General features: G+C 51.0%; 6 protein-coding genes across 6 annotated transcripts; 1 reads left to right on the forward strand and 5 right to left on the reverse strand.

Moving 5' to 3' along the window:
- Positions 1-333: 333 nt before the first annotated feature.
- Positions 334-1,502, forward strand: ATG3 (ATG3/ATG10 family protein; the record flags this gene model as incomplete). The annotated part of the gene is made up of 2 exons (XM_041690674.1): positions 334-860; positions 944-1,502. The coding sequence occupies 2 exons, from the start codon at positions 334-336 to the stop codon at positions 1,500-1,502; spliced, it is 1,086 nt and encodes a 361-aa protein (XP_041544235.1).
- An 871-nt stretch (positions 1,503-2,373) lies between these two features.
- Positions 2,374-3,416, reverse strand: AKAW2_50815A (putative cell wall protein; the record flags this gene model as incomplete). Its single annotated transcript, XM_041690675.1, has 2 exons — positions 2,374-3,270; positions 3,333-3,416. The coding sequence occupies 2 exons, from the start codon at positions 3,414-3,416 to the stop codon at positions 2,374-2,376; spliced, it is 981 nt and encodes a 326-aa protein (XP_041544236.1).
- A 774-nt stretch (positions 3,417-4,190) lies between these two features.
- On the reverse strand, positions 4,191-5,483 carry AKAW2_50816A (uncharacterized protein; the record flags this gene model as incomplete). The annotated part of the gene is made up of 1 exon (XM_041690676.1): positions 4,191-5,483. The coding sequence occupies one exon, from the start codon at positions 5,481-5,483 to the stop codon at positions 4,191-4,193; it is 1,293 nt and encodes a 430-aa protein (XP_041544237.1).
- A 1,873-nt stretch (positions 5,484-7,356) lies between these two features.
- Positions 7,357-8,103, reverse strand: AKAW2_50817A (uncharacterized protein; the record flags this gene model as incomplete). The annotated part of the gene is made up of 1 exon (XM_041690677.1): positions 7,357-8,103. The coding sequence occupies one exon, from the start codon at positions 8,101-8,103 to the stop codon at positions 7,357-7,359; it is 747 nt and encodes a 248-aa protein (XP_041544238.1).
- A 1,804-nt stretch (positions 8,104-9,907) lies between these two features.
- On the reverse strand, positions 9,908-11,352 carry ALG5 (dolichyl-phosphate beta-glucosyltransferase; the record flags this gene model as incomplete). Its single annotated transcript, XM_041690678.1, has 3 exons — positions 9,908-10,252; positions 10,313-11,107; positions 11,236-11,352. The coding sequence occupies 3 exons, from the start codon at positions 11,350-11,352 to the stop codon at positions 9,908-9,910; spliced, it is 1,257 nt and encodes a 418-aa protein (XP_041544239.1).
- A 1,117-nt stretch (positions 11,353-12,469) lies between these two features.
- AKAW2_50819A (uncharacterized protein) lies at positions 12,470-15,102 on the reverse strand (the record flags this gene model as incomplete). The annotated part of the gene is made up of 4 exons (XM_041690680.1): positions 12,470-12,625; positions 12,691-14,177; positions 14,235-14,815; positions 14,978-15,102. The coding sequence occupies 4 exons, from the start codon at positions 15,100-15,102 to the stop codon at positions 12,470-12,472; spliced, it is 2,349 nt and encodes a 782-aa protein (XP_041544240.1).
- Positions 15,103-15,574: the final 472 nt, after the last annotated feature.

Genomic DNA, 15,574 nt, shown 5'->3' on the forward strand with positions numbered 1-15,574 from the left:
GGAAGAAAGTGTCCCAGTCCAGTAAACCCATCTAAAAGTGTGTTGCTTTTGGTGGATGACGGAGCCTCAGCCACCTGATGTACCCCGCGTGCATCGTTCAGGGACTCCGATAAGTTCGTCACCGCCACAGCCAAATCTCATTCCCTCCATCCCCATCATTCCCTCTCTCCTCTTTAAATCTTCCGGTAGATAAGCTTCCTTCCCCTCCATTTCATTTATATATCATCTCCTGACCTCATCCTGACCCACTCTATCAACAGCCCTTCTAAATAACCCAAGAAAGAAACGAAACACCAACCAGACAGACAAGCAAGCAAGCAAACAACTCAAGCAATGAACATCCTCCACTCCACCCTCTCCACCTGGCGAGACCGTCTCGCCCCCGTCTCCCGCACCTCAACCTTCCGAACAACCGGCCAGATCACCCCCGAAGAGTTCGTCCTCGCAGGCGACTACCTTGTCTACAAGTTCCCCTCCTGGTCCTGGGCCGATGCCGCGACCCCCGCAAAGCGTGTCTCCTACCTTCCGCCCGGAAAGCAGTTCCTGGTCACCCGCGGCGTGCCATGTCACCGACGGCTAAACGACAACTTCGCCGGGGACGCAGGCCACGAAGACGAGATCGTCCGTGGCATGCTAGCGGGTGAGGGGGACAACGATGACGATGGTTGGTTGCGGACGGGAGGCGGCGATAACGCAGCATCGTCGTCATCATCTGCTCGGATCGGCGATGTACGGACGGTCGACGAGGCCGGGAATATGGGCGAGGTAGAGGAACCAGAGGAGGATGAGATTCCGGATATGGAAGATGAGGATGATGATGAAGAGGCGATTATTCGGGAACCGGTGACGGGGACGACGCAGTAAGTTGACCTCCCCTCCTCTATCTGCAACATCAAGGAATCCGCAGCATCAACGAAGCTAATAAATAAATAATCCCAAACAGACCAACCCGCACCTACAACCTCTACATAACCTACGCCAACTTCTACCGCACCCCGCGCCTCTACCTCTCCGGCTACCTCTCCGCATCTGAACCCCTCCCGCCCCAACTAATGATGGAAGACATAGTCGGCGACTACAAAGACAAAACCGTCACCCTCGAAGACTTCCCCTGGTTCGAAGGCAGCGTAAAGATGGCGACCGTGCATCCATGCCGGCACGCCTCCGTGATGAAAACCCTCCTGGATCGCGCCGACGCAGCGCTCAAGATCCGTCGCGATAAGCTCAAGGCCGCGGCCTCGGCGCACGCAGAGCCTGATGCGAAGGTCGCTGCCGGAGCGGGCGGGTTGGAAGGGTTAGTAGATGATGTTAAGGGATTGTCGGTGAGTGAGGGACATGGCGGCCAGGGGCAAGCAGGTAGTGGTGGTGATGAGTGGGAGATGCTGCAGCATGATGAGGAGGATCAGGTTGCCATCCGCGTGGATCAGTATCTGGTTGTGTTTTTGAAGTTTATCGCTAGTGTTACGCCGGGGATTGAGCATGATTTTACCATGGGGGTCTAGATAACTGACTGACTGACTGACTGACTGGCTTGAGAGGACCCGTCTCCCTCTTTCCTTCTTTCCTTTCTTTCGTTATTGGGTTGCCTTTTCTGTTGTTTTGTTTTTTTTCCCTGTTGTTGTTGGTTTCGGGGTTTTCTTAATACGGGATCATGAGCTTGATTTCATACTTGATCTTCATCCGCCTTTCTGATTCTGCTCTCGTTCTTGTCCCTTATTCTGCTTTGTTGGTGGCCATGCAATATCTCTCCACCTTCTCTCTCTCTCTCTCTCTCTCTCTCTCTCTCTCTCTCTCTCTCTCCCTCCCTCCCCCGGAGGTCCCCATGAACTGGCGCGAGGAAACAATTATCGATGCTTATTACGAGGACATGAATATGATATCACGAGACATTAATGCAAGATACTCTTATTGTCTTTTCTATATATTCCTATTAAACTGAATATCAATGATATTAAGAAAATCAACTGTAAATAATAATAGTAATAGTAGTACTAATACAACCCAAAGAACATTACAAGGTTCATATGCTAACCACCCAGTGATTCAGAAAAGAAAAAAGAAGAAGAGAAAATGAATGAAAGGGAATGAAAGGGGACAATAACCATCCAGTCAAAAGCAACAAGCAATAGACACAACACAGTGTTTCCAGTTAAACTAGAATCACTCTGGGAAATAATTTGTATATCGAAGGGGAAAAAAAATAATATGGGATTTGGGGGATGGGGGGTAGGGAATGAATGATGGTGATTGACAAAAGGAAACTTTGTGGGGGATGATGGGGCAGGGGCAGGGGCAGGGGGATTCATAAAATGAGAGTTATGGATATAGAGGCAAAGAAAGTGAAGGGGGTGATGGGAAACATATGTCAAAAGCTCACGCAGGGCATTGACAGGTGTATGCAGGCAATGCTGGAGCAGCTGGGGAAGGAGTGGGTATGATCCTGGGCTCGGATGCAGGCTCGTGGTCAGGTTGGGGCTGGGGCTGAGGTTGGGGTTGGGGCTCTGGTTGAGGGCTTGGTGGAGGGTTGGGCTGAGGTGCAGGGGTAGGCTCGGGGGCAGGAGATGACTCCGGTTCAGGGGAAGGTCCATGTTCAGCTGGAGGCTCAGGAGACTGCTGCTCAGGCTCAGGCTGTAGCTCAGGCTCCGGTGCTGGGCATGCTTGCACTGGCTCCTCAGGTTCTTCGGTCTCAACAGGAGGAGCCGGCTCGGAGGGGGTAGACGGAGCTGGGGGTGCTGGAGGAGCAGTGGTAGGGGGAGCAGCTGGTGGAGTAATGGTTGGAGGAGCAGGAGGAGCAGTAGTTGTAGGAGGAGCCGGGGGAGCAGTGGTTGTAGGGGGAGGAGGAGGGGGTTGGATAGTGGTGGTAGTTGTAGTAGGAGGGGCAGGAGGGGCAGGAACAGAAGTCTCAATAGGAGGGTTGACTGGTGGAGGTGGAGGGGCCGTTGTGGACTCTGGGATGGTGGTAGTGGAAGTAGTCGAGGGCTTTGGCCGTGGCTCTTCAGATTCTTCATAGTTGTTACTGAAGTAGTTGCCCAAGTTGACGCTGGGACCACCCGGGATGCCGATATTCATCGAGTTCCCTGCGTTGGTGTTGCTGGACTCACTTGAGCCCCCATTGTCATCCATGTCGCCCCCACGGTCTTCGCGATATGCGTTCGAGGCGTACTGGCCAGAGTTGTAGGATGGGCCATCAGGGATAGAGAAGCCCATGTTAGAACCGGACTGGGTGTTGGTATTGAAGTGGTGGCTCTGTCTTCGCACAACGGCTCCATCCTGCAGTATGTGTTAGCTTCGCTGATGTTTAAGCTTGAATGCAAGATTGAGGTCTAACATACTCCAGCAGCGACAGGTGCAGACAGGACGGGAGCGACAGCCAGCACGAGGCATAGCAGTGCCGGAAGGCTCTTGAGGTTGTACATTGTAGAAGGAAAAGAATGTGACGTAATTATCAAGAGAAGGAAACTATGGGAGTTGAAGGAGCGAATAACCAAGTTAGAGACAGACAGGGCTGGAATGAGCTGTGAAAGAATGAATGCTGTGATCTGCAGCGGATGAATGCTCTGATGAAAAGAATGTCAGCATGAGATTTTGGCCTTCTTATACCAAAAGACAAGACACTCCGTCCATTGCGGTATACAAGGGTTCCAAGACCCTATCTAGGACATTATCCCTCAGCATAGGGCCAGCCGAAGGGCCATGCAAGGCCCACGAGACAATGGCGCCGATAGTCATGGTGACCTCATGGCGAGGAGGAGCTAGCCACTCTCCAGGAGATAGCCCCTCCGAAGGGTGACATCCCTGTAACAGTAATTGAAGAAGTGTCGAGGTTGAAAGGGAACTGGGATGATAAGATAGGGAGGGATGGGGGCTTGACCGGGTCGGGGGCGGACGCAAGGAGAGCAGAGCCTGTTCGACCAGATGTACACAATACTGCGAAGAACCAAAATCAAAGAAAACCCCTGTTCTCAGAAAGACTTCCCGTAGCTTTAATATTTACACATAAGTGTCCGATGCATATGCAAAGAGATAAGTTCCGTCATATTCGTCAGTCATGGTATCCGTCCAAAAAGATAATGGCCCATCCCGTAATCTGGGGTCCATCGTACCCATAGTCCTAATGTGGCTATGAGCTTATGAGGTTAACATCCACAACAAAATATCTGCGACCGCACGATAATCCTTCCTCTTCTACCCTACACCTTCCCACAGTCCGAATTTCCAAAAGCCGTACCAAAGTTCGTCGTATTCTTGAACCTTAATTCGGGCTCATCACCCTGACTGGGGGGCTCGACTTCAGCCTGTTTCTGATCAGTGCTTCGGGGATAGCCAAGGGCCTGCTTGACCTGGTCCAGAAGCTTCTGATCAAGCTCCTTCAGAAACTCACTATCATGCTCTTCCTCATTCAGCAAGGTAAGTGGCCCCTTCAGGGCAGGGTCATCCGCCAAATCCCCAAAGTACGAGTCGGAGTTTTCTGCAGGTTGCCGAGGCGCTTTCGAAGCGAGGGGTTCCTCCTCGTTCGCGGTCTCCTGGGGTGACGGCTGCTCCGTGTCGACGTCCCGATCGATCCTAGCCATGGGTGTGTGACCGGCGTTCCTGGTCAGGTTAAACTCTGGGGGGCCAAGTTCAGACAGTTTCAGTTTGAGGCTGTTGCGGTGCTCAGCAGAGGGTCTGGAAGAAAGTGATGGAGAGCCCTCGAGGGATGGTGGCGATGGTGGCGTAATTACTCGAGCGACAATTTCTGGCGGCAAAGCCGAGGACTTGAGCGTGATCCCGTCAAGTTTGCTATCAAGCCTCTCAATTGGGACAGGCACGCATGTGCTCGAGGTCAAGTCAGTCGCATGTGACTTAGGTGAGAGGGCAGCGTCCAAGGATGGCGCAGAGACCGATGGATTGCCTCCTTGCTCCGGAAATAGGAGACCTGAGAAGTCTGTCTTCTCCGCGTTAGGGAATACCCTCGTGGGTTTGCTTCCAGGGCTAGAGCCTTCCCACACTTGGGTACTTGTCGGGTGAGAAGAATCAGTATGTTCTGCCGAAAGTGGGTGACTGAATTGGCTGTGAAATGCAGATGATGATGATGATACATAATGTTGAAAAGTGCCGGTCGGGAGCGCGGCTGTACTAGTAGCGGCGGTTCCTGTGGATCCCCTACCCTTGAGCAGCGACTCTAATTCAGAGATCCTCTGGTTTAGTAACGCACGCTCATTCTCCCATAGATGGCGTTCCTCGTTGAATAGCTTCCTCTCATGCTCGAAATTTGCCCGCTGGCGATCGAGGAGCGACCGCACTTGTCTTAGGTATTCGGCGCTTACAACCGAATAACTGGCTGCTTCTATATCTGGGCCGCCAGTATAGTTTGGCCTCGAGTCGAGATGAGTGTCCGGTACTGACTGTGTTCGACGGACGGGAGTGGGTGTAGGCGAAAAGCGAACCTCCTTGTAGAGGCTCCCACGACCATTGGGGGACTTTGTAGCGGTTGCTGGCTTCATTTTGGAACTATTGGAGTTGCTGAGATACTCCCGGGGCAGTTTGGGTCGGGTGGATTCCCTTCATAAAGAGACGAGAAGATGAGAGAGAAAAAAAGAGGGAGAGAGAGGGGTAAGGGGAGGGCGAAGGGAGCGAACAATTGGCGAAAAAGTCACAACGTGAATGAATTTAGTTCGGTACTAGCTAAAACATCAGCCGAGCTAGATACAGCAGCATCACAGTGATGATCGCGCGTGGAGCGACTGAATGTCATTTAAACAGCGGTAGGAGAGTAGAGGGACAGAGGGAGGGACAAGTAAGAACCGGGGAACCACACCGACCGGGTTAACCTACCAGTGGCAAATAAGATGGGGAACGGTGGGGGAGCTTAGTTACTACTACTTAGTTGTCCGGAGTGGGCAATCGAGCGTTGATAAGCCACCGGTGCCTGAAGCAGAGTTTCAATCCGCAGGGCGAGCAGCTTCGTGCGTCGTGGACCAAAGACGTTGTTGCTGGTAGCAGCCTGCGACCACAAGAGAATGGACAAGTGGACGATGCGCTTGAATTGCAGACTGCAGCGCGAAAAGGCACACAGCATTTATCAGGCGGCGGGAGAGCCTATGAGCAACAAGCCAGCCTGCAGGATGAAGAGATTAATTATTATGCCAATCTTCTCTCAAACCCGACTGAGGTGAGAATTGATGACAGGATGGGAAGAAGATCCACCCAAATGCGGGGAGGAGCCAAAAGAAAAATGGAATCAATAGAAAGGATATTACTACTCACTACTAACACTTATTACTCGATATACCAGGAGATCAAAGTGCTCAGTGGTTCGATATCAGACGTGGGGGGGTTTAATAGCAGGCTGATATCTTCCAAGACGAGACAGGGAAGCAAACCAGGGTAGGGGAACAAAACAGGAGGGAACAGAAGAAAGGGAAAGTTCATAAAGAAAAATAAGAGGAAGAAGAATGGCAGTTAAGAAGAAGAAGCGTGGGATTGAAATGTAATTTGGCTGCTTTCTTCAACCACCAAAAGGAACTTGAGGCCGACGATCACGAGGCAGACCATGACGTTATTGCTTGGATGCGCAACAGAAGCAAACAGTCACTCTTTCTTTCCCTCTGGGGTTTCATCTCCATATTCGGCTCATTTCTTCTTCATTCCCCCTAGCCTTCACACCAAGTAGTAATCAGGTCTTCTTCCTCTTCTTCTTCGTCTTCCCCCTCCTTCTAGGCTATGATTTCATGGTCCAGGCGGGTCAATGAATCCCCATCATCTGGTACGTCCAGCAGACGGACCGATCTGAAGCTAACCCACTACACTAACCGTGCGGGCGGCAACGGTTGCTGCTGCCCGCTGCAAGTCCCCCATGCATCTACCAACTATGATCATGCTACTTTTCCTAGCTTGCAGGAATAAGAAAATGACCAGAAATGACGCTGATTCAAATAGCTCTATCCATAGTAGGAAACATGACGCTTGGAAAAAACAAAACAAAACGAAGAAGACCCTTCCAAGAATGCAAAACCCTATCGCTTCCCGCCCGTTTGCGACCAAAACACCCATTCTCCGTGCTCATGCCCGTCCCCCCACCCCCAAACCTCCAACGTGACATTCCGAGATGATTGGCAATCAAAGAGTGGAGTACCTCAAGACTAAGAGAGTCCACTGCGCAGTGTGTGCGCATATTAAACTCTCTTCGCACCGATCTCCCTAAACGTCATCCTGCAGATAATAGTCCCAGTGGGTATCTGATCGGAAGGAGGAGGAAACCGCCCCTCCAGTCGGGAAAAGTAAATGGCAGGACAAGTGAGACAAGGTATTACTAATGTAGACAAATAGGAAAAAGAGGAGATGATCCTGACCAAAACAAATAATAACACCCGGTTCCTATGCGATAGAGAGCTTCATCTGTGACGCCCGCGTCTCAGCCTGTAGCGATTTCTTTGCATCGTCCATGACATGTCGATGCATCGACGGTAGTGGAAAGAAATGGAGATCCTTCTGCAAAGCTCCAAATATCGTCGCCAGATACCAGATACCCCGCGCGGACGACTCCAGATTCCCTACTGCAGCAGAAGGGAAGTAGAAGCGAGGATCTAAGTAAAACATGGTACTTGTCCAGTTCGGCAGCTTTTCCATCAACATGCGAGCAGCTGCTTTATACTCCTTCAAGGTCCGCTTCGGCACGCCTGTTTGCGAGTGGACAAAGAAGAAAATCTCAAACCCGACGCTGCGAATGCGCTTGCGCGCCGTAGGACTGATGGTGTCGAGGAAGGTGCCCAAACGGTCAAGATTGAACGAGTTCAAAAAGAAGAGGGTATTCTGCGAATACACGAAATCCTCCACCTCATCGTGGATTTGCCGGTTCACGGAAAGTAGGCTGCGAACTCGACCGTTCTCACCCACCCAGCTGGGACACATCGAGAGAGCTCGGTATCGGCCGCGGGCAGTGAAGACGTTCCCGCGGTCGTTGATCACGATCATCGGACGATCCGTGAATTCGTTTGGAACGACCAGCGCATACTCGTAGATCATGAGACGAAGCTCCAGAGGCAATTTGAGAAATGGCGATGGTTTGGTTGAATTCGTCTGGGGAGCATCCACCCAATGCTCCTGTGGTCGTGGGATCCCCATTGTGAAGAGACAAGAAGTAGTATGTACTAGCTCACGCTAGCTAGTGGGTTCGTTCGGAGTCAGTCGACGAAGGAAGCCAAACAGAGATCCACTTCAGATCGAATCACTCATAGTACAATAGTACTAGCACATAGAATAGATCAGATGTGCAACTCCGTCTATGGTTCAGTAGTAGCGTATTTGCCAACGCCGCAAGAGGAGTAAGTACTAGTATATAAACCCACTCCACAACGTCAGCTCCAACGCAAGGAGAGAAACCCCAGGACGTAAGTAGTAGTAGTACTAGTAGTAGACAAGATCCAACGTGTCACCAGTCACCACAGAACCACTAGCCCATTCGTAGTATACTACCACCACAGGGCAAGCAAGTGAGAACAACAACCACAACCGAACAACCGATGATCAGGCTATCTCTGCCAAGGACGGATGTTGCTACAGATGTTGTCTCACCATACCATGAGGTGGATATGTAGTAAGACCACAACACAGCAAGAAGTAGTAGTAGTGATATGACTTCCGGAATCCTTCAAAGCAGCAGAAAGCCACTCTGCAAGCAAGCAAGCACGCCAATAAGTACCAGCCAACGAAGGCAGTATTCCTCCGAGAACCGGTAGAGTGTAACGGCTAAAAAGCCCAGTAGTGTTGGGGTCAATGAGCTAGTACCGTAGCTCGATCAACCTGCAGAATTGACCGGGCTATAGATAACCGAGGGTATATGTGAGTAGACGAGTCGAGTCGAGTGACTTGAAACCACTGCAGCAGCGTGTAACTGGGGAGGGGGGCGTGTGATGAGAAGAAGAGGAATTGAGGGGAAGCAAAAAAAAAAATATCAGACCACCTCTGATCCCTTTATTTTTTTTTTTTTTTTGTCTTTTTATTCCATTTATTTTCTTTAAATAAAAATATTCGCCTCATTTTGGCATGGATGCGAAAAAAAAAGTTTTTTTCTAATTGAATGAAACGAACCACGTTACTTCGGACCGAGAGCCAGCCAAGTCGGAATAGAAATTGACTTTTTTACCACCTTTTTCGTCTGTTTTCTTTTAAACTGACAAACTTTATCCTTTCCTCTTCGTTCAGGTTTCCCCTTTCTATGCTTTCGGGTAGGGCCGTTCGGGGTGGTTCCGTAGTAGTAGTACTAACTACTATACCGTTGCCCTGCCTCTTACAACTAATAAAATTTTATGTTCTATATGCTACTAGGTGTGTTTACCGTTGTATGAATAGTCAGTGATGTCATTAGAGAGATACATAGTAGAAGGAAAGGATATATTGAAAGAACATGTACTACTGTATGTAGTCCTGTAAACTGCTTTCTGGCATGATTCAGGAAATTCTGTTGGTGATGCAATGACGGGATTGAGGAGGTGGTTTAGGCTTCTTCCGGGCCGGTTTTGGGATTCGCCACCGGGGCCTCGCATGACATACAATGCACATATTAATTCAGGATTTGAGGGTGAGCTGTGTGAAAGTCTGGTAGTTTGTACTACTACTACTACTACTATTCAGTATGATTGAGGGTCTTTTTTTTTTACTGGTATATTTACTACTTACTAGTTAAGGTAGGACTTGCAGTTACTATTATTATTAATACTGAGTATAACAGCTCTGTGATCTGGAATATACTTTTGTTGGGATGTACGGTGTACTAGGAAGTAGTAATAGTAGTAACAGATCCTACTTCAACCCGAAATAGTAGATGATTGTATTATGTGACAATGATGATGATGATGCTGTTTGTTATCTGCTTCACTACTCTATTTGCTTCTCTTTGGTCTCCTGATAACAGAGCAGTATGTATATCTCAAGTACGCCGATAAACACCAAGTAACCATGCAGCTCGCAGGACAGCCAGTCCCCAAGCCATGCCGATGCTATCCCGGATTACATTCAACTTGCTGCCCTTGACCTCTCTCCATCCAACGGGCACCTCGGCCACGGGGATGTCGGCAAATTCGGCGAGCATAAGCATCTCCACGTCGAATATCCATCCCTCGGAGTGCATATAAGGAATAATGTACGGCAGCGACGCCCGGGAAAACAACTTGAATCCACACTGCGTATCCTTGATAGTGGCCGTCTTGGAGGGTGTCAACAGCCACAAGATCAGATGAAATGAATGCATGAGGAAGTTGCGCAGCTTGGAGCGCTGTATGGGAATCATCGGTTAGCTATCTCGGGTATAGAGAAAGGATATGGTAGAGCATACCTTGACTACAGCTTCACTTCCCACCATGTGCGCCCGAGATCCAACGGCCACTGCGCGTCCTTTCGCGTCCTCGGTTTCCTGGCAGGCCGCGACAAGCTTTCCTAGATCCTCGAATTTGCTCGCTCCGTCGGCATCTGCAAATACAACATACTGGCCACGGACATGTCGCATGCCGTGGGTGACGGCTCCACCTTTGCCCCTGTTCTCTGTCAGACACACCACCCGGATAGTGCCCGGGGGAATGCGGACACCCTCATGCGTCCCCGGAGTCCAAGGGCCAGCGTAGCCCTTGGGGTGCATTGAGAGTTGATGATCACGAGCGAATGTAAATGCTATCTCTTCTGTTTTGTCCTTGGAGCCATCAGAGACAATAATGATTTCCCACCCCTTGTTGTCATGTACCGGACGATGAGTCGCAGAGCCATTGGTGTGCCCATTGGCCTGTTTCCGTTGACGCACTGCCTTTTCCGCCGTAACGGTCTCAGCGCCATTGGCGGAGTTTGTTACCGTGCCATAGACCTTTTCCAGGTAATCCACTGCCTCTTCCAGCATGCCTGCCAGGCGGTCTTCCTCATTATATGCGGGTACTACCAATGACATGAACAAATCGGCTTCCTCCATCGAGGTGTGGTCGAGAACCCGACCGGGGCGTTTTTGAGCGTCTAGGGCATCTTGCCAGCAAGGTAAATCGAGGGGCTCCGTGATCGATCCATTCTTCAGGAGCGTACGATATTTCTTCTCTTCAGGGAACGGCTTCCGCGGGACCGGGGCGACGATGTAGAGAGTGATGTAGAACTAGACAGGATAAGGGCCGCTAGTTAGCGTAACTGTTCTAATTGCGTCGCCAACTAAGGGCATTCCCAGTTTACGGGGGAGCCATAGGCGCAACGGTAAACCCGAGGATCAATGCAATCTCAACATACCAGGACGGACAGACCAGCGAGAGTTGCGACCAGGGTAACAAAGAGGACCGAGAGCGGAACGTTCGCCAGGAGCTCGGCGCAATGACCGCAGGTACCGAGGAAGGTACCTTCAGCCATGATGTTGAGTCTTGAAAAGAGCAGGGGGTGGTAGAGACGTCGGGCGAAGGGACAGATGGCCTCGAGCGGATGAAGATAATCGCGGACAGGCAGCGGATGGAGAGGGGAAGTGAGCTTCAAGTGCTCAACGGGACAGAGACGATCCGATCTTGGCCAGCCATGCGACACGGAAGCTGTCTTGAAGGATTGATCACCTCACTAACATGGAGAGAAAGAGCAGCGATCCGGAACAGAATGACGGTGAACAACAATGGCCATCGTCCGGGACCGAGGGAAGGATGGCAAGGCAATAATAAAGTAGGAGGAAAAGGCGGAGGAGGAGCAGCTCCGAAGGGGAAACGTGGTGAGATAAAGATAGGTTAGTAGAGCGGGCTTTAGCCTTTAGCATCCAAGCATGAGACGCGTTGCAGACGCCAACTTGTCCTTTCAGTGGGTTTCATTCGTTCTGCAGGCTCCGCTCGGCTTCGGCTCCCCCACTCGGGGCTCGGTTCATCGCTCCGCTCTCTACGTAGTAAGTATGTATTATGCTGGTTAGTCTACGCAATATGAAGATCTCTCGCATCATCTGTTCTGTTTGTTCTCTTGATAGCTTCTTCGTTAATTACATACATACCAGTGACTTCGTTTTCTATTTCATGCTCCCCCACCATGATGGGAGTAGTAGTAGATCTAAATGCTCTCACGCCCATCTTCTCCTCTCCCTATACCAGTAGGGATGATCTTACACTATTAATAGATTTTGTCGGAGGCCCAAGACAGGCTTGAGTGAGTAGCTGCTGGATGAAACCTTGATCGGGTGGCGGCTGACACTATCCTCCTCGACAGTCCTTTTCATGTCGCATGGCAATCTCATCTGTGATCGACCTCCAAAGCGGATGCAGACAAAAGCTAGCTGCCAGGCTTGGGCCTCGACGGGACTCGCATCAATACTTATTTCACCACAATCATATGGCTCTCCTTTTTAGAGCGCCCAGATACCGGGCCTTTATGTTATTGCGGCGAGGACTTTTGGTGGTATTATAATAGATCGGGCCATCCAGATAGCGTCTCTCGCAATATTCGATACTTCACAAACGTCCAAATTGCATGGCTCACAAGTGGGCCAGCCAGGCCGTCCTCATGTTTCGCGCGCGTCGTTGCCTGCACTATCCTGACTGGCCTCACTCGGCGTGGAAAAGGGGTTGTGTTCTTCGGCAATAGTCTCAAGCTCCAGGGCGAATGGGGTAGCAGAGAACTTCCGCTCGTTGGGGTCATATGTGATCCAACGTCCAAACTGCTCGCTATTAGCATGACTCTTTTAACGCGATCATAGTATATTCCTATCCACAGGAAGCTTACCTTGGCAAGCCTGATTCCCAGCCATATGCACCTGTACATCCTCGTGATATCCCGTGACGGCGGCTCAATGTTCCTGCCCTCGCCGGCAGTAGGTGCGTTGTCGAAGAAAGATGCAGGATAGAGACGTTGGCTCCAGATCTGGCCACGGATAAGGAAGTCTTCCGCTACCCAGGTGGTCTCTTCCGAGACGGGAAAGTCTTCCCTCTCGGCGATCTCGGGCCTGATGTAGCTGCGAAACAGAGTATTGAGAAAGGACACAAGTTTTCTCCACGGTACTGCAACTTCCAGGCGGTTCATACCCCGCGGTGTAAGTGACAAGCACCAGAGGAATGCTAGAGAGACATGGCATGCTGCGTATATGTTCCTGTCAGGGACCTGATTGACTTGTTCGAGCATCACGGACAAAGTGTGGTAAGCGAGGTAGGACCCGTAAAAGAGCAGAGGCGATGGATTTGGGGAGTCCCGAGATGCTAAAAACTCTGCTTGCACGGCCTCGAGGTCATTGACAGGAATCCAGGCGTTGGCAGCAGAGTCGTAGACCTCTTCTAGTGACTCTACTTGCGACTGCTCCGCCTCCTGGAACTCGAGGCCCAGGTAAGCGTCGGGGCTGCCATATTCTAGCATGGCGGAAATATTACAAGCGCAAATGAAGAACCCTTGTAGCCTGAGTGCAGCCCCCAATTGGCTTATAGTCTGGTTCAGAAGCGATGCAAATGTGTCGATCGACTTAATAAAGCGATCTCCGACGTCTCTAGTGTACAAGTGGCCATGTGCGGTCACAAAAGCGCTTACTAGTGGCAGACGACCGAGTGCTCGGGGACCTCTCAGGAATGGATTGAAGAGGAGAAAAATACTCTCCCGTGTGCCCGCGAACGGCTGAACACTGACCAGAGATCTCGTATAATAAAACAATTGCTGGATGATATCCGGTCGGGCCAAAACCGCCAGATGATGCTGGATTCTGCCCACACTCGGGTTCCGGTCTGCAGCCTGGTTGTACCAGTATCGTGCCACGCCCGCCCAGGATTCACGTTCGCGAAGGTCGGATTCCTCCACGGCCATCCGGTAGCGCGAGAGATCTCCCAGACACTCAATCCAGGTATCTTGATAGGCGGGCACCGATTCGAGCATCAGTGTGAGCATGGAATAAGCGTAGTAGATGAAGGCTAGCATGTGCTCCAAGGATTCAGGAAGCCGATGGCGCAGCAACTCCAGCAACGAATGGATTCCGTGGCGCCATAGTCGTGCAGGCATGGCATATTTCTCCGCTAGGCGTTTGAGCACAGGGCTCGCGACAGGATGTTGGGAGCAAAGGAAGAAATCGTGATACTCTTGCAGTATAGTTCCGTGGGTTCCAACCAAGCTTTGATATTGAGCGTGCGTCATCGTGGGCAATTCTTGGGCCTGCTTGTGCAACACCTCGCATCTATTTTCCGCCAGCATCAACCCGGCATAGATCCCTCGAACATCCTGAATCAGTCTTTCTTCTGTGCAATAATCAGTTTCTACTAGCTGAAGTATAAGCCCATTTGATGCTGATGTACCTCCGGATGTCCCCGTGACCGCGCCGGCGGGACTATGAGCATTGCTCAATTGTCTCGCGGACTCTTGGCCATAGCTCAGATCTTCCGCAGACTCCCGTGACACTTCGGAGAGGGAGGCCATCTCGTCTGGATTGGCGCTTGGGTTCATTGGCGGACGGCCGGCATTCATAATGGGACTGGAGCGAAATGCTTGCGAATGAAGCGGGGATGAGCCGCCATTACTTTCGCCTATGTCGTCCGCCGTGGGGGCGGCATCTCTAGGAAGGCGGGAATTGCTGTCAGCCGGACTAGCCTGCCCCATTCGACTTTCAGCTACTGCGCGGCTTGATGAGCGGACTAACTCGGTGTCAGACCGCCTCCATTGCTCCTGCCATGCTTGACGACACCCGTTTGGCACGTTGGAGGAAGCAAGGTCGGCCGCTTGCTCACTCACGCCATCCGAGGCAAAATCATCCGGGATGGCGCCCCCTGAGTCGCCTCTCTTGTGCGAAAATGAGGCACTGGCAGAGTGAAGCGCTCGATTGGTAGTAGAGGATCCGGCAGGGGAGCCAGCATCCGACACCAACGGTGGTAGTGGCTTCCTATATGGACTGTTAAAAACACCGCAGATGGTAGTTACCCGACGATAATTTGATAGACCAAAAAAGGAGAAGATACAATATCATAGCGCGATACATGGACAAGCATTCTGGAATTGGTTCAATAGCCCGGTGTGTTGGGGGGGGGGAGGGGATACTACTCACTTGGGGTGGGAGGAAGAATTCGGATGGGTGTCCGGGTTGACGGGCTCTAGTAGGGCTGTTGCAGAAGAAGCTCGATCATGATATGAAACCAGTAGGGAGTCCTGGCCAGCATTTCCGTCACTCATCGTATTGGCTACCGTAGGGTTATGTAACACGTCATCTGATCCGTATCAGCGAGCCGTCCAACACCAAGTATTGATAAGACGATCAGTCCGATGATGGTGGAGCTAATGCGACAGGTGAAGGATGGTGTGGTGGCGGTGGTAGTGGCGGTGATAATAGAACAGTAGTGGTCCTGGGGCAGAAGGGCTGCAGAGACGAGAAGGAAAGAGGAAGTTTGAACAAAAGAGGAGCGGGTGAATGTGCGCAAGTAGGGAAAAAGACTAATATATAGTAATCGTGGCGCAAGTGAAGTGATGTTGGCGATGACGGAGGAAGCCGAAAGGAAAACAGAACGAGAGACGGGGGCAGTGGTTTGAGAGTAATAGATCGGATCAGATCTACAATGACATCAAGGCCTATGTGACAAGGAAAATTGGGAAACCTTGAACAGCACAGCGAATCACAGGGAGATAGTAGATCGAGAGAGCAAGCGAA

The sequence above is a fragment of the Aspergillus luchuensis genome, chromosome 5, assembly GCF_016861625.1.
Source record: "Aspergillus luchuensis IFO 4308 DNA, chromosome 5, nearly complete sequence".
NCBI lineage: Eukaryota > Fungi > Ascomycota > Eurotiomycetes > Eurotiales > Aspergillaceae > Aspergillus > Aspergillus luchuensis.